At 38.0% G+C, this 18,375-nt stretch overlaps 1 protein-coding gene across 3 annotated transcripts in view; it reads right to left on the bottom strand.

Annotated features, from left to right (window-relative positions):
• Nucleotides 1–8,377: 8,377 nt before the first annotated feature.
• Nucleotides 8,378–18,375, bottom strand: part of HOOK1 (hook microtubule tethering protein 1) — a 70,438-nt gene continuing 60,440 nt past the window's right edge. For all 3 annotated transcript variants that reach the window (XM_004751650.3, XM_013055640.2, XM_004751649.3), the window contains 5 exons: nucleotides 18,050–18,132; nucleotides 17,315–17,415; nucleotides 15,241–15,342; nucleotides 13,782–13,850; nucleotides 8,378–11,921 (listed from right to left, as the gene is read on the bottom strand). In XM_004751650.3, coding sequence (XP_004751707.1) covers nucleotides 11,751–11,921; nucleotides 13,782–13,850; nucleotides 15,241–15,342; nucleotides 17,315–17,415; nucleotides 18,050–18,132 — 526 coding nt within the window. In that variant the 3' untranslated portion in view covers nucleotides 8,378–11,750. The remainder of the gene's footprint in view (nucleotides 11,922–13,781; nucleotides 13,851–15,240; nucleotides 15,343–17,314; nucleotides 17,416–18,049; nucleotides 18,133–18,375) is intronic.

Below are 18,375 nucleotides of genomic sequence, written 5' to 3'. Positions count from 1 at the left end.
TAGACCACGAGGGGAGAAATCGAGAGATAAGTGACACCATACGATGAAACAACATTAGAATAATTGGGATTCCAGAAGAAGAAGAAAGAGAGAGGGGAGCAGAAGGTATACTGGAGAGAATTATTGGGGAGAATTTCCCCAATATGGCAAAGGGAACGAGCATCAAAATTCAGGAGTTTCAGAGAACGCCCCTCAAAATCAATAAGAATAGGCCCACACCCCGTCACCTAATAGTAAAATTTACAAGTCTTAGTGATAAAGAGAAAATCCTGAAAGCAGCCCGGGAAAAGAAGTCTGTAACATACAATGGTAAAAATATTAGATTGGCAGCTGACTTATCCACAGAGACCTGGCAGCTCATAAAGAGCTGATATTTTCAGAGCACTAAACGAGAAAAACATGCAGCCAAGAATACTATATCCAGCTAGGCTATCATTGAAAATAGGAGAGATTAAAAGCTTCCAGGACAAACAAAAACTGAAAGAATTTGCAAACACAAAACCAGCTCTACAGGAAATATTGAAAGGGGTCCTCTAAGCAAAGAGAGAGCCTACAAGTGGTAGATCAGAAAGGAACAGAGACCATATACAGTAACAGACACCTTACAGGCAATACAATGGCACTAAATTCATATCTCTCAATAGTTACCCTGAATGTTAATGGGCTAAATGCCCCTGTCAAAAGACACAGGGTATCAGAATGGATAAAAAAAACAAAAGCCATCTATATGTTGCCTCCAAGAAACTCATTTTAAGCCCGAAGACACCTCCAGATTTAAAGTGAGGGGGTGGAAAAGAATTTACCATGCTAATGGACATCAGAAGAAAGCAGGAGTGGCAATCCTTATATCAGATCAATTAGATTTTAAGCCAAAGACTATAATAAGAGATGAGGAAGGACACTATATCATACTCAAAGGGTCTGTCCAACAAGAAGATCTAACAATTTTAAATATCTATGCCCCCAACGTGGGAGCAGCCAACTATATAAACCAATTAATAACAAAATCAAAGAAACACATCAACAGTAATACAATAATAGTAGGGGACTTTAACACTCCCCTCACAGAAATGGACAGATCATCCAAGCAAAAGATCAGCAAGGAAATAAAGGCCTTAAATGACACACTGGACCAGATGGACATCACAGATATATTCAGAACATTTCATCCCAAAACAACAGAATACACATTCTTCTCTAGTGCACATGGAACATTCTCCAGAATAGATCACATCCTCGGTCCTAAATCAGGACTCAACCGGTATCAAAAGATTGGGATCATTCCCTGCATATTTTCAGACCATAATGCTCTGAAGCTAGAACTCAACCACAAGAGGAAGTTTGGAAAGAACCCAAATACATGGAGACTAAACAGCATCCGTCGAAAGAATGAATGGGTCAACTGGGAAATTAAAGAAGAATTGAAAAAAACCATGGAAACAAATGATAATGAAAATACAACAGTTCAAAATCTGTGGGACACAACAAAGGCAGTCCTGAGAGGAAAATATATAGCAGTACAAGCCTTTCTCAAGAAACAATAAAGGTCTCAGGTACACAACCTAACCCTACACCTAAAGGAGCTGGAGAAAGAACAAGAAAGAAACCTTAAGCCCAGCAGGAGAAGAGAAATCATAAAGATCAGAGCAGAAATCAATGAAATAGAAACCAAAAAAACAATAGAAAAAATCAATGAAACTAGGAGCTGGTTCTTTGAAAGAATTCATAAAATTGATAAACCCCTGGCCAGACTTATCAAAAAGAAAAGAGAAAGGACCCAAATAAATAAAATCATGAATGAAAGAGGAGAGATCACAACTAACACCAAAGAAATACAAACTATTATTAGAACATACTATGAGCAACTATACGGCAACAAATTTGACAATCTGGAAGAATGGATGCATTCCTAGAAACATATAAACTACCACAACTGAACCAGGAAGAAATAGAAAGCCTGAACAGACCCATAACCAGTAAGGAGATTGAAACAGTCATTAAAAATCTCCAAACAAACAAAAGCCCAGGGCCAGACGGCTTCCCGGGGAATTCTACCAAACATTTAAAGAAGAACTAATTCCTATTCTCCTGAAACTGTTCCAAAAAATAGAAATGGAAGGAAAACTTCCAAACTCATTTTATGAGGCCAGCATCACCTTGATCCCAAAACCAGACAAGGATCCCATCAAAAAAGAGAGCTATAGACCGATATCCTTGATGAACACAGATGCGAAAATTCTCTACAAAATACTAGCCAATAGGATTCAACAGTACATTAAAAGGATTATTCACCACGACCAAGTGGGATTTATTCCAGGGCTGCAAGTTTGGTTCAACATCCGCAAATCAGTCAATGTGATACAACACATCAATAAAAGAAAGAACAAGAACCATATGATACTCTCAATAGATGCTGAAAAAGCATTTGACAAAGTACAGCATCCCTTCCTGATCAAAACTCTTCAAAGTGTAGGGATAGAGGGCACATACCTCCATATCATCAAAGCCATCTATGAAAAACCCACCGCAAATATGTTGGTGGGAATGCAAGCTGGTGCAGCCACTCTGGAAAACAGCATGGAGGTTCCTCAAAATGTTGAAAATAGAACTGCCCTATGACCCAGCAATTGCACTATTGGGTATTTACCCTAAAGATACAAATGTAGTGATCCAAAGGGACACATGCACCCGAATGTTTATAGCAGCAATGTCCACAATAGCCAAACTATGGAAAGAACCTAGATGTCCATCAACAGATGAATGGATCAAGAAGATGTGGTATATATACACAATGGAATACTATGCAGCCATCAAAAGAAATGAAATCTTGCCATTTGCAACAACATGGATGGAACTAGAGCGTATCATGCTTAGCGAAATAAGTCAAGCAGAGAAAGACAACTATCATATGATCTCCCTGATATGAGGAAGTGGTGATGCAACATGGAGGCTTAAGTGGGTAGAAGAATAAATGAAACAAGATGGGATTGGGAGGGAGACAAACCATAAGTGACTCTTAATCTCACAACAAACTGAGGGTTGCCGGGGGGAGGGGGTTTGGGAGAAGGGGGTGGGATTATGGACATTGGGGAGGGTATGTGATTTGGTGAGTGCTGTGAAGTGTGTAAACCTGGTGATTCACAGACCTGTACCCCTGGGGATAAAAATATATGTTTATAAAAAATAAAAAATTAAAAAAAAAAAAATATCATTCTCAATGGAGAAAAACTGAAAGCTTTTCCACTAAGGTCAGGAACACAGCAGGGATGTCCATTATCACCACTGCTATTCAACATAGTACTAGAAGTCCTAGCCTCAGCAATCAGACAACAAAAGGAAATTAAAGGCATCCAAATCGGCAAAGAAAAAATCAAATTATCACTCTTTGCAGATGATATGATACTATATGTGGAAAACCCAAAAGACTCCACTCCAAAACTGCTAGAACTTATACAGGAATTCAGTAAAGTGTCAGGATATAAAATCAATGCACAGAAATCAGTTGCATTTCTCTACACCAACAATAAGACAGAAGAAAGAGAAATTAAGGAGTCAATCCCATTTACAATTGCACCCCAAACCATAAGATACCTAGGAATAAACCTAACCAAAGAGGCTAAGAATCTATACTCAGAAAACTATAAAGTACTCATGAGGAAATTGAGGAAGACACAAAGAAATGGAAAAATGTTCCATGCTCCTGGATTGGAAGAATAAATATTGTGAAAATGTCTATGCTACCTAAAGCAATCTACACATTCAAAGCAATTCCTATCAAAGTACCATCCATCTTTTTCAAAGAAATGGAACAAATAATTCTAAAATTTATATGGAACCAGAAAAAACCTCAAATAGCCAAAGAGATATTGAAAAAGAAAGCCAACGTTGGTGGCATCACAATTCCGGACTTCAAGCTCTATCACAAAGCTGTCATCAACAAGACAGCATGGTACTGGCACAAAAACAGACACATAGATCAATGGAACAGAATAGAGAGCCCAGAAGTAGACCCTCAACTCTATGGTCAACTCATCTTCGACAAAGCAGGAAAGAATGTCCACTGGAAAAAAGACAGCCTCTTCAACATATGGTGTTGGGAAAATTGGACATCCACATGCAGAAAAATGAAATTGGACCATTTCCTTAACACCACACACAAAAATAGACTCAAAATGGATGAAGGACCTCAATGTGAGAAAGGAATCCATCAAAATCCTTGAGGAGAACACAGGCAGCAACCTCTTCGACCTCAGCCGCAGCAACATCTTCCTAGGAACAACACAAAAGGCAAGGGAAGCAAGGGCAAAAATGAACTATTGGGATTTCATCAAGATCAAAAGCTTTTTCACAGCAAAGGAAACAGTTAACAAAATCAAAAGACAACTGACAGAATGGGAGAAGATATTTGCAAACGACATATCAGATAAAGGACTAGTGTCCAGAATCTATAAAGAACTTAGCAAACTCAACACCCAAAGAACAAATAATCCAATCAAGAAATGGGCAGAGGACATGAATAGACATTTCTGCAAAGAAGACATCCAGATGGCCAACAGACACATGAAAAAGTGCTCCATATCACTCGGCATCAGGGAAATACAAATCAAAAGCAGAATGAGATATCACCTCACACCAGTCAGAATGGCTAAAATCAACAAGTCAGGAAATGACAGATGCTGGCAAGGATGCGGAGAAAGGAGAACCCTCATACACTGTTGGTGGGGATGCAAGCTGGTGCAACCCCTCTGGGAAACAGCATGGAGGTTCCTCAAAATGTTGAAAATAGAACTGCCCTATGACCCAGCAATTGCACTATTGGGTATTTACCCTAAAGATACAAACGTAGTGATCCAAAGGGGCACGTGCACCCGCATGTTTACAGCAGCAATGTCCACAATAGCCAAACTATGGAAAGAACCTAGATGTCCATCAACAGATGAATGGATCAAGAAGATGTGGTATATATACACAATGGAATACTATGCAGCCATCAAAAGAAATGAAATCTTGCCATTTGCGACAACGTGGATGGAACTAGAGCATATCATGCTTAGCGAAATAAGTCAAGCGGAGAAAGACAACTGTCATATGATCTCCCTGATATGAGGAAGTGGTGATGCAACATGGGTGCTTAAGTGGGTAGGAGAAGAATAAATGAAACAAGATGGGATTGGGAGGGAGACAAACCATAAGTGACTCTTAATCTCACAAAACAAACTGAGGGTTGCTGCGGGGAGGGGGGTTGGGAGAAGGGGGATGGGGTTATGGACATTGGGGAGGGTATGTGCTATGGTGAGTGCTGTGAAGTGTGTAAGCCTGGCGATTCACAGACCTGTACCTCTGGGGATAAAAAATATATGTTTATAAAAAAAATTTTTTAAAAATTTCCAAAAGATTAGTCATTACCTGTGCAAGTCAACTCCCAGAAATAGGTAAAGTTAGAAGACAAACTATCAGGCAGCAATCGGAAAAGTCAGGCAGTAGTATAGTCTCTCTATCCAGATGCTGGATAATATTGCAGAGTGAGCCGAGATGAGGAGTCATAACAAGAGCCTGCAGGGTCACTCAAAACTGCTGCTTTCTCTGTAGACCCAAAGGGACTAGTGAAGGCTGTGCCTTGTCAACTCCTAGAGACAAGAAAGAAGTTAGACCATCAGGCAGCAGCTGGAAAAGTCAGGGTAGCAGATGGATAGTTCAACTCCTTCCAGAGAGAAGCTGAAAGCTAGGTTTTTCCCACTGGAGTGAGCCAGTAGGAGAAGCTACAGTTAGTGCTCACAAGCTTGCTCAAGCTCCCAGAGAATGGTAATTGCCTATCCCATCAGCTTCTACATGCAAGCTAGTTAGTAGGTAAATCCTCAGGCAGCCGGTAAAGTTAGAGTGCTAGATGTCCAGTAAACCCTTCAGGGAGAAACTCTGAGATTTACTGCCTGCTCCTAAGCACTGAGCCAGGGGAAGAGCCCCAGAAAGTGTCAGTGCACCCATTTAAAACCACATCCTTGTAACTGGAGGGTATTGTGCTAAGTGAAATGTCAATCAGAGAAAGACAATTATATGGTTTCATCACTCATATGTGGAACGTAAGAAATAGCACAGAGGATCACAGGGAAAGGGAGGGAAAACTGAATGGCAAGAAATCATAGAGGAAGACCAACCGTGAGACACTCTGGACTCCAGGAAACAAACAGAGTTGTGAAACGGGAGGTGTGTCGGGGGCTGGGGTAACTGGGTGATGGGCACTGAGCATGACACATGATGTGATGAACACTGGATGTTATAAGCAACTAATGAATCACTGAACATTACATCGAAAGCTAGTGATGTAATATATGTTGGTTAATTAAATTTAAATAAATACAAAATTAAAAAAAAAATAAATAAAACCACGTCCTGGCTCTTTGAGGTCCTAGGAGACTAGCAAATACCAAGCCCCATCAGCTCCCAGAGATGGCTTAGTTAGAACCTCATTCTTCAGGTAGCAGCCATAAAGGTTGACACGGCAGATGTATGGTACAAACCTTTCACTCCCCAGGGAGCAGCTGGTTGTTGGGGGTCTCCCTCCAACAACACAGCACATTGCCGGGGGCGGGGTTTATGCTGAGAGTCTGTTTCAGCTTTTCCTACCTGTTTCAATGGGAGCACATCCTTAGTCACCTAGTATGCACAAGTCTCCCTCAACTGTTTTTCCAGATTTCTCTCAGAGCCATGGATCCATGTGAGACCCCGTATTCGTTGAGTCCATGGACGGAGGGTTTCTTAATTTCTTGTCTATTCAGATGCTCCTTCAGTGCACTTCCCTTATCTCTTCAGAGCGTCTTGACACTGGATTTCTAAAGAAATTCTGTACCTCATCAGCAAGCCTAGTTTGGCTGGTACATATGTACTGACTGTGTAGAAGACACTGTGCTGCAGGGGAAACAGATAACCAGGTATGGCCAATGATCTCAAGAAACTTAGTGCAGCGGGGCAGACAGTTGAGGGAAAAACAAAGTAGATCACACTAAGGTCACGAAGACAGGGTTGGAAAATTTCAGAAAAACAGCTCTTACCTTGTTTGAGAAACCTTGGAAGGATTTACAGAAGAGGGAAATATTTGAGCTGAAGCAAGAGGCAAGACATCTAAATTGCCGCTTTTACCACTTACTGATAGCAAGGTGGCTGCAGCCCAGGCGACCAGGGAGTAGAGTGCTTTGTCATCCAAACCATAGACAGCTTCGGAATCCGACTGCAGCTGTATCCCTGAGCATGCCATTGTGTACAGCAAGACATCTGAAAGCTTTACTTCACTACATTTCTGTGATTGCAAAACCACCTGAAACCTCAGAGATGCAGAATGTATATATTCAACCTAGGCATCCAGAACAGACCTGTCCAATTCCATTTTCTGCAACGACTGAAATTTCCTTACTTGAACTGTCCGACACTGGAGCCACGAGGCATGTGTGGCTGTGAGGGAATAAAACTTAACCAAAATTTATGTTTTAATACCTGTTGTGGCTTGCAGCCACCATATTGGTCTGTGCAGGTCAAGAACCTTCGGTTGTTCTTCGTGAACTAATCACAAAATTATGTGATGATGTTGGCCCAGGATTTATTGCTAAGTTCAGAAAGTTAGATTTATAGAATCACGTAGTTTTGGGAATATGGGGATCAATCTAAATTGAGATGAGTTTTCACTTTTTTCACCATTTTTGCATATTTGGTGCATGAAGTTCATTCATGTGATAAAAGAACTATTTATGAGCATTTCTTAACAGCAACAGGGTTAAACCTTTCCAAGACCTGTTCCAAGAACATGGAACACCTGAATTTTCCTAAAAATTTCACAACTCATTTTAACAAACATGTAGAGATTGTGGCGGGGGGGGGGGGGGGAGTTGGATGCTGGGGGAAAAAATAAAGTAGCTTTTAAAAAAACTGCTTATGAGAAATTTGGGCTGGAAATGACAGCTGGTATGGCTGGACAGCAGTATCAGAGATCCAAGTGTCTTCTTCCTTGTTCTATTGTCCCTGAGGGCTCCCCCTCACTACTATTCACACCCTTTTGGCCAGAACTTAGTTAAATGGCCCCACCTAGTTACAATGGTGTCTGGGAAATAGTTATTCTCCCTGCCTCCACTCCCCATCACTGGATGGCACAGGTAACAAACTAAAAACATGGCATTCTCTTACTGAAGGAAGAAGGGGAGAATGGATGTGAAGAGGTAAGTAGTAATCTCTGCCAAAGAAAACCCCCAAATATTCTGGATTTCATGGTAATGCAAAATGTGTAGATTACAGTGATGAAACTGGAGACATAAAGGAAACATCAGCAAATCACTTTTACACATCTTCTTATTCACCAAAAAATTCAAATGAAAAACAAAGTGGAAGAATTAAGTTGATGCAATTATTTTTCTTTAACAAACTAAATATTTGAAGTCCTTTATTTAAAGCAGCAAATAAACAGTGCACTTGTACCCGCTAAAAAATCCACTGTAACTGTCAGACACAGAAATCAGGAAATTTATTTAAAACCTTTCACAACTATTATACTGTTATTGGACAATCATTTAAAATAATACCCTAAATACTTACAAAAATAAATCAAGTATTGCTTCTATTTTTCAAGTGTCAAAGTCTTTGCCATAGAAAATAGAAAGAACCTTTTATAAACTAAACATAACATTGAAGCTACATCAAGTTTAATAACTGCACGCTATTTTCTTTAATGGTTGTGCTTTACAAATTTCCAAACAACTTTGCGATGTACAGGTTCACAATAGGAATGTATGCATATAACCATACACACACATTTTTACATAGGAATGTTTTGCATTAAATATGCATACAGAGAACCTAACACAGTACTGTAACCTAAAAGCCACCCCACAGAGCCAAATGTGCCAAAATACAGAAAGAGGCGTAGATGTAGAAGCATTATCTAACGCTCAAATTAGCAATCCAGTTACCAAAGGTGATGACATTTTAATGAAGGATACTCAGTTTAGTGTTTCTAGATAAGACATTAATTCTTAATCTATATTAAATCATCAGTTCAATAGCCTTACTCATTGAAAAAATAGAATGAACTTCAAATTTTCTCAATATATTAACTGATCACTGTCATACATATACACACTTTTTATTTTAAAAAGAGGAATATTAATCTCAGAGCAATGCTCAAAATTACGGATCATTTCCAAATTGGTCTGTGGTTTAATCTTTTATCACTGAGACATTCAATTCCTTATCAGACAGAGAAATGCTGGATTTCTCCTCCCTGGCATATGCACTCAAGCCTCACAATACAGTCATGTATAAATCATGGTTCGTGATGAGTATTTATAATGCTGCACCACCCACAGGGTGTCAATCTCACTACATTAACCAGATGTGGAAAAGAATCTCACTTCTGATCAGTTCCTGAATTTCCATATGGTTAATCACAATAATACAGAACTTTACATTACTCTTGTATAAATACCTCTATATTGAGCCTCTTAAATTCTACTTATCAACTAGAAAAGTGGTAAATCACAAAACTTTTTCTCTATTAAAAAAAAGAATCTAGCCTTCTGTCCTAGTTCAGAAATTGCATGAATTATTTAGAAATTCCAAATATAATAATTGAAAATCTAAGAGTAATTGACTGTGAAAATACTAATTTATTGAAATTGATGTTTTACAATAAATTCCAATAAAAGGGAGCTTGAAGAGCTTGTAAAATCTCAAGTAGTAAAGTAACTACTACAAAGCAAGTAGTAAACACCAAAGGAGCAGATGTTTTACATTGACCAAATATACCAAAATGCCATAATATCTGGAAAATTTTAATAGCATGCTAAAATATTTTCAAAGGGCTATTTCGTTTCACTAAAAGTTGCAGGCAAGCAGACTCTAAGAATATACAAAAATGCAAACCAACACAAAAATTGCACCAATAAAAAAACATCAAAATCTAAGAGGTAGTCAACAGAAGTAACCCTGATGAGACAACACATCCCGGGAGCTGCTTCCTAGTCTTAAGAGACCTAACTGCAGTAGGTAATTCATGTATCGTCAGTGATTAGAAAAAAATGGACCGGCAGAAAATCTAGAAACCAAGTATTTAAATGAGTAATACTGTAAATGGAACAATACTCATATACGCTGACAATAAAATCCAGAACAGGGTCTACTGCAGGCCAAATCTGTCCTATGTCCAGTTTTTGTAAATAAAACTGTATTGAAACACAAAAATATCCATTTTGCTTATATATATATTTTTATGGTTGCTGCTCTACACCTAGAGCAGAGGCCAGTACTTGGGCCCGATCACATGGCTCAGACATCCGCGGATAGGTATGCAGTTGTCGAACGGCTGGAAAGGTTAACAGTGAACGTCACAACATAAACTATTCAACTCTAAGGAATGCAAACTGCTTGTTATGTCACAATTCAGTTCCGTTTCATATCTGAAATAGCTCTGACATTTTTCTTTTTTTGTCGTCAAATATCAAAGGGTATTTCAAAGTTACTATAAAAAGGTTTAGTAGAGCACCGTCCAACAGAACTTTTTGCAACGATGGACATTTTTATATCTGCACTTTCCAATATAGTAGCCACCAGCCATACGTGGCTGCTGAGCATCTGGAAATGTGGTTGATGACCAAGGAACTGAATTTTTCATTTTAATTAGTTTTATTGAAATTGCCACATGTGGCTTGTGGCTACGATACTGGAGAGCACAGATTTAACTCAAGTAAAGTTCTGAAGTGTGACTCATAAAAATGGCCCCCCAAATTAGAAAACAACACCTGTGAAAAGATGAGCTTTGGACAGAAGTGCACTGAATACCAAGAACTGAGTCCCAGACAGGTTCCTTAAATTCGTAAACAGAAGTAAGACAGATTCCAGACTGTTTCCTCACTGTACTACCTCCTTGCAGTGCATGGAAAAAACTATTATAGTATGTTTTTCAACAAAAGCCCTGATTATCTTGTGCTTAAAAGCAATAATTATAATCATACTAAAAACAGGTATAATGTTTCACACAAATTATACTTTTTGCCTTGCTTCCCACCAGAAAAATCACCTTTTGTAAAAATCCGTTCATTCCACACCATGAGCATGTCAACCATGCTGTACAGAAGCCCTCGTTTACAGCAGGGACACAGAAGAACTGTGAAGTCTCCTGGATCTGCAGAATCTCCAACTAGTCCCTTTTACTATGGCAGAAGTCACTGCAATAGTCCAATCTTCCATTACATGATAAAATAGACCCACCTGATGACAGATTTGAGGATAGAGGTAAAACCTTTTATATATATATATATAAAATATATATATATATATAGTCAAAAAATATAACTTGTATAGTTCTCCATGTACCTAACTCAAGACTATTTTTATAACCAAAACAATAAAATGAATAATAGATATGTTTTTAAATTACTTACTACTGATTACACATTGTAAATTAACCAAGTTACTGGTAAAACTGAAGACATTAAACTAAAATATACCAAGTCAATATGAACTTACAACACTCTCAGAAGACAACTGTTTGAGATGTGTGCCTAATTACCTCTTCCAATTACTCAAGTGTGCTCCCTTAGAGAAACAGCTAATTCTGTATTTTGTTTCCAAAGTCAGCTGGCGAAATTCATTTTATGCATACTGATTTTTAAATAGCTGATATCCACCACCATAAATTTCTTTTTCAACCTGGAAGTTAACTGAAGGATACAAACTATTTTAAGGGCACTTCTGTTTATGTTTTCTGTTGTAGTTTAATCGGGTGTGGTAGCAGGAACTTTGACAGAGAGGTTTCTTCTGGCGTTGGTGATGTGCCGCTGCTGTGCCAGGAACGACCGTGCGGGAGCACACGCCCCAGGGTCCTTGCAGGCACCACTGCTGCTCACGAGTCTAGATTCCATCCCCAGTTTCTGGAATGCTAGACTCTGAACAAACATAAGCAAACAAATAACAAGACTATTTAGAGTTTGTAAAATGCTTTTCACAAAAATTAAGTCATTTAATCCCCCAAATTCGATAAAGCTGCTGTCCTCCTCATTTTATGGACAAAGTAAAGAGTTCCGAAGCTCATTGACCTGGACATCATCATGCTAGCAAGGAAGAGGAAACGAAGGCATAAAATCCAGTTCCTCTATTTTAACCTACTGAATTTGAAGTCAATAAAAAGAGCAGCTTAAAATAATAAGGTTAACTTTAATTATAGCAATAAAAAAAGGTAAGTCTTTATGTTCGGGCCTTCACTCTACCCACTGTGAGCATACACAGCACAAGAGAAAAACTCAGATCAACGGATCTCAAATATGGTCCCCAGAATATCATTTGCACCAATGGGAATTTGTTAAAAATACAAGTTCTCCCCTGTAGACTCTGGCCAGACCTACTAAATGAGAAGTTCTGCACATGAGTACAACAACTTGTGCTCTAACATGTCTTCTGACGCATGCGTCACAGCCGACATTCACTATCGCCTATCTACATACTGCTGCATGACAAAGGACGGTGATTGCGGACGGTGAGTTTCATAGGAAGAGGAATCATTCCCTTCTCTTACTAGACACACAACACGATTTTACTAAGCTTAGAATCATGAGTAACTAGTGTAATACACAGAAAATAGTAAATGTTCAAAAGACCTGGGTAGAAAATGAATGAATAATGTGTATTTGGCTCAAATGTATTTAATAATTTATGTATCAAAAGACTACAGAGGAACAAAGACAATAATACACCAGTCCTAACTAGGCTGACTGACTCATGAAAGAAGTTTCCATGAACACCTCACCTATAATTTCCTTCACAGCCTTGCTAAATTAAGCCGGATTTTACCAAACAGAGAAGGGAAGGAAAGAGCAGACAAGAAGTACAGTGGCACAGAAGAGCAGGCATGTTTGAAGCAGGGCACCCAGTTCCGTGTGGTGAAGCACCATGTGCACACACGGACAGAGTCCATAAACTGATATTCTCTCATACTAAACAAGCAGCAGCTAATGTAGATAATGGCTGTGTCCACTCTCTCTGTAGATTGAAATAACCCAAAGGAACCATATACATCATGAAATATGATGAAAACATCTTGCTGAGAATAAGGATGATAAAACAAAATACACTTCAAATAATGTTATACTACTCTCTCCTTGTTATAACAGACTATTACTGAAGAGCATTCCTGATTAAAACAAAAACAAAAACAAAAACAAAACAGTGAGGGGCACCTGGGTGGCTCAGTGGGTTAAAGCCTCTGCCTTTGGCTCGGGTCATGATCTCAGGGTCCTGGGATCGAGCCCCACATTGGGCTCTCTGCTCAGCAGGGAGCCTGCTTCCCTTCCTCTCTCTCTGCCTACCTCTTTCCCTACTTGTGATCTCAACCTGTCAAATAAATAAATAAAATCTTTTAAAAAAAAAAAGTGAAAGATACAGAGGTTTTCAGGACGTTAAAATAAATGTTGAGTACTAGATGTACTTAATTTTGCCTTGCACAGATATTCCTACTTCTACAAAAACCCATATGAGGCACAAATTAAATATTTTCACTCAAATAAGACCATTTTTGAAATATTTATGAACTGTTGTATGTGTGCTTCATGAGTATCAACTAAAAGTTGATGAGTCACAAAATCAATTTAGTGATTCTGAGAAGGTCAAAATCAACCAAAAACATCAAACTAAAATATATATGTAAACATATACAGGTACTGATCTTTGGTATAAAATGTATTCCTCCTATGGTTCATGGTCAAAATGTTTGATAAACACAACATCCAATCACTGGCTGCATGTCAACTCACCTTATTGTACCAGGCAGAAACAATGAGTTTTTCTTCATAATCACGGAATTTTGCTACTTTACATTCACTCTGGAAAAAGAAACAAGGACTATCAAGATCCCAGAAATAAACTGAAACTACCAAAAATGGAATCATTTTTCACTGTGCCCATTTAGAATTTAAAAAATGCACTGTGCGGCATAAAGCAGTCAAAATCTGAACACAATCATGGAGAATGCACACACAATGCCCTTAAGAAAAGAGTAAGACCATGACTAGTAGATATTTATTTCAGAAATTTTGCTGGGAGAACAGATGTTCAATAAGAAGAAACTGAGATTTTCATGCTACTGTCCCTACCTCTAGAAAAGAAAGTAGCAAATGGCTTAAGTGACAAAACAGAGCTGCACCTATGGAGGAGTGAAAATGAAGGAGAGAGAGGATATAGTAGAACATATCCCAGAAAATCCTTTAAAATCCCTATAAAGCTTAACACAAATTTTTATCTCTTCATTCTTGGTGATCTGAATACTAGACTGCCTGTGGCCATGTTTGCATACTACCATCGACATCCATGTCTTAATTCTTCAAATATAGCAAATATTGTAATTTCACTGAGCACTTGATACAACTGACTCATATAAAAAGCTATAAACTAAACCATCAATGTTCCTACAGCAAGTTGCTCATGTGCCTCCCCCCTTTCTTGTATGCTTTCTGTACTGTGAGCATCATGCTATAATATATATGACAGAAAACATTTTGCAAAGGAAACTACAACATGCCTAATCATAAAATCTACGAACATACAATTCCAGAGTGAAATACGTAACCTAGCTGTAAAAATGATATCATCATTAGCACAAAAATAACTTTTAAAACTTAAAAGACTCAGCAGCTAATTAATGAAAAGATGTCATCACTACCACAGCTGTGCCTGATTAATAACCAATACTGCCACTTTAGTGCAAGGGCTTACTGGATTCTGTGAGCACTTTCTTCCCCTAGGAATTGCAGCTGAAGAGTTTACTTAGTTTCAAGTGTTCAAGGAACAGGGAGAAGAAAAGAGAAAGAAAATCTGGTTAACTGAGTACAGTAACTTTTTTAAACGGTGAGTTTGGTCCTTTTCCTCTCCTTTCCTCCCTTATTTCTTTCATATTTTCTGAATGAACTCTAATCTGTATAATTTTAAAAGGAGCTAATATAGCAGAGCTCTATTAGACACTAAGGGATATCCACACGATTGGCCATTGTGGGGAAGAGAGATACAAAGCAGCAGAGTACATACACTTGCAGAGACCAATCTCATGGGCTAGAGAGACTGTAATAAACACAGAGTGCTAAAACATGACATCTCTAACTTATGACCTCAACAAACCTCTTGCGAGACTTGATCATTTACAGCAGATATGTGACAGCAACTAATCACCAGGGTTACACAGGATAATTCAAAAGAAATGTGTGAATATGAAAATTTTACCTCTAGAATCTCAATTCTTCTCTCTTTCTCTGCCAACTGCTTTCTAAGTAGCATTATTTCAGCTGATGCTGGATTTAATTTGGGATCTAAAGTTTTTATTACCTGTTTAAAGAAAAAAAATTATATTTTACATTTACTTTATCTTATAAATTATGGAAATATAGTATCATCATCTATAGTATCTCTGTAAATAAAGTGGTAAAATATCCAGAAAGTAAAATTATCCAGGTACTAACTATGGATTACTTGGCAATTAAATTTGAAAAACATAACTAGCATTCCATAAAGGTCCAATGGTTATCAAACTTCAGTACAAAAATGGAAAGATCCCTCTCCCAAAATAAAATTTCCTTTCTCCAAGGCTTGGTACTCAGACAGTAATTTAGTGTTACTAAGCTTTGAGCACTAAGGTCTTGAAATAACACTTTCCATATTTATAATGATGAGTATTTTTTTAAATTAAGATGAATTTGATAATTATATGGGAACTTACTGATTGTACAAAGTATCAAAAAATTTCATAGAACAATCTTTTCTACTACCATTACCTAGTTAAATGTAATTCAATGCATAAGGATCAATATAATGGAAATTGGTGATTTTAATCTGCAAACCAGAGGGTGGCTCAATCACATTTATGGAAATTACTAAAAGCTAGGTAAAAAGACATTCAGTCAGAATGTTGTTCAGAGACTCAACCAAACTATGTAGCCAGCAGTATAACAAAAAATTAACTCAGAAATATCAGGTGTACATTAGGAACAAACAAATTTCCAATAATAAGAGCATCAGTATGATGTAATTACAAATCTATTAACAAAGATTTAAAATGATCTAAAGACTTAGGAAGATTTCACCTATATTTATAGAGGTAAAGGAAAAAGACTAAAAGGTAGTATGTTAAACATTCCTGCAGGTCGTTCAAAGCAATTTGCTGAGTGCCAAATATGGGAGGCACTGATGGGGACAGTGGGGATGTAGGGGACTTGGTATGTGCCCTCATAGAGGTCACATTATAAAAACAGAGTTTAAATCATAATTTAACTACAAAGACACACTACAAAGACACTGCTTGTGACTAAGAGCATTCACACTTTTGCAGTTGAGAGAAACAGGATGGTGGCAGCGCCTGACTGCATTACGTTTAGCAGGGGTCTCGAGGTGGGTGGGTGGAGCTGGGTGCCTGCATTCTGCCCATGAAATGAGGGTGAAAGTGGTTCACGGCTCCCAGGCCTGCCCCGTCATGAGTCTCCTCCAGTGCAGTCAAGGCTGGCCTCCCTCATCTACCAGCTGGACTATCTCCAGTGAGCTTGGGAACGCCATGTTCAAGGAGGCAAAGCCTCTGTCAGCTGGGGGCTCTGGCAGATTGCACGGAGCAGAGCCCCTCCCACACTGAACGATGGGCTTCCTGTGATCAAGAAGTAACTTTACCTTCTGAGATTGTGAGGTTTAGCTATTGATGCAGGTACGATACATAACTTATGAAGCTTAAACATAAAAAGAACAAAAATACTAGCAGCATTTTAAAGCTTCATCATATAATCCTTTTATTCAATAACTAGAAAAAATATATTAGCATTCTCTAAGAGAGAATACTTACAATTAATTAGGAAAATATCCAGTATTCATGGAATAGAAGATTTTATGAGAACAATACTTACAGATATTTAAGTTTCAAATAAGGCAAAAAATATTAAGTCTGGTAAACATCGACTGAATAGTGCTTAACTATCTCATCTAGACTGAAGACTAAAACTTTAAACAAGTCCCAAGAGCTAAATTTTCACAAAAGGCAAACTTTCACTTTAAGAGCTAACGCCTCCATACTTCCTAACAGTCATCTCCCCTAATGAGGTCACTCCAGTCCCCCCTGAAACTGTCCCAATAAAGCCCCATGTTTGTTTTACCCGATGCTCATGAGTGAGAGTGAGAGAGCACGAGAACTGACCCGCAAGGTAGGTGGGAGGGAACAAAGTGATGGGACCCAAAGACAGGAGGAACAGTCCCACAGACGGGACTGGCCTAATAAGAAACTGAGTCAGAAGACTTGGGCTCCAAAAGATTAGTCACTCACATTTCTAGCTTTCTCCAAGTACATTTTATATCTCTCCTCCATCGCTTTCATATCTTCATCTTTCTTCTGAAGAGCAACTTCAAGTTCACTGATCTTTTGTGCTGTTATTGAAAAGGGAATGAAACATGACCGATTTAAAATATTCCCTTTTCACACAAAAAATCAATCATATTTTTTCTAAAGACTGATAAGAGAACTTAAAAGAGAAATGTTTATTTCTTCTTTGTAATGAATTCTTATCTAAAACTTTTGAACTACAACCAATACATTCTTGATCAGTTCGTATTATTCTTTCTTAAAAAAATATCTATAATCTGCTTTATCTAGCTATTTTTCTACTTTGTCTCCAGTGTTTCGATGAGCAAACACACTTTACAATGTAATCACAAACATCATTAGAAAATAAAGCATTCCTTCTACACAATGTTTAAAGGTTATTTTAATTTGATTATACATTATTTTATTTATATTTCCATAGTATTAATTCTACTATATTTTACAATGTTTGATACTCCTATATATCAATCAGTTCATTTTATTAGATCTTTTTTTTTTTTTTGCTTTAAGATTGGATCATTTATTGATTACTTAAATCACTAGAAAATTATCATGGTTCTTCTTTGCAATGTATGTATTTATGGAGTGTCCAGAAACCGGTACACAGTTCTTGCATCCTTCAACTGAAGAGGGCAAGTCCTTAGACGCAGTCTGATCCAGGTTTTTATAAATACCTACCGTTCTGGTTTACATCTGGCTGAAGATCTTCAATGAGTTCCTGTTTCTTCTGTAATTCTTCCTGGACCTCAGTTAGTTTTTCCCTAAGTAGTGGAAAGAGCATGGAGTTTTGGAAGCAAACAGACCTAAGAATGAAAACTGATTTCTGCCACATAATATCTGTGGACTGTGGGCATATCACTTTCTGATCCTGAATCTTCTCACCTGGGAAATGCGAGTAATACCTGCCAAATATTATAGGGGTTGCTGTGAGAAGGTAAGCTGCCTGGCACATGATAGGTGCTAAAAATGTTAATTTTTTCCCCTTGCCATCCTTGCTTCCTAAG

The sequence above is a fragment of the Mustela putorius genome, unplaced genomic scaffold (assembly GCF_011764305.1).
Source record: "Mustela putorius furo isolate JIRA1106 unplaced genomic scaffold, ASM1176430v1.1 tig00003853_pilon_pilon_pilon, whole genome shotgun sequence".
NCBI lineage: Eukaryota > Metazoa > Chordata > Mammalia > Carnivora > Mustelidae > Mustela > Mustela putorius.
The sequence above is the reverse complement of the archived record's forward strand: the minus strand, read 5'-3'. Positions and strand labels throughout refer to the sequence as shown.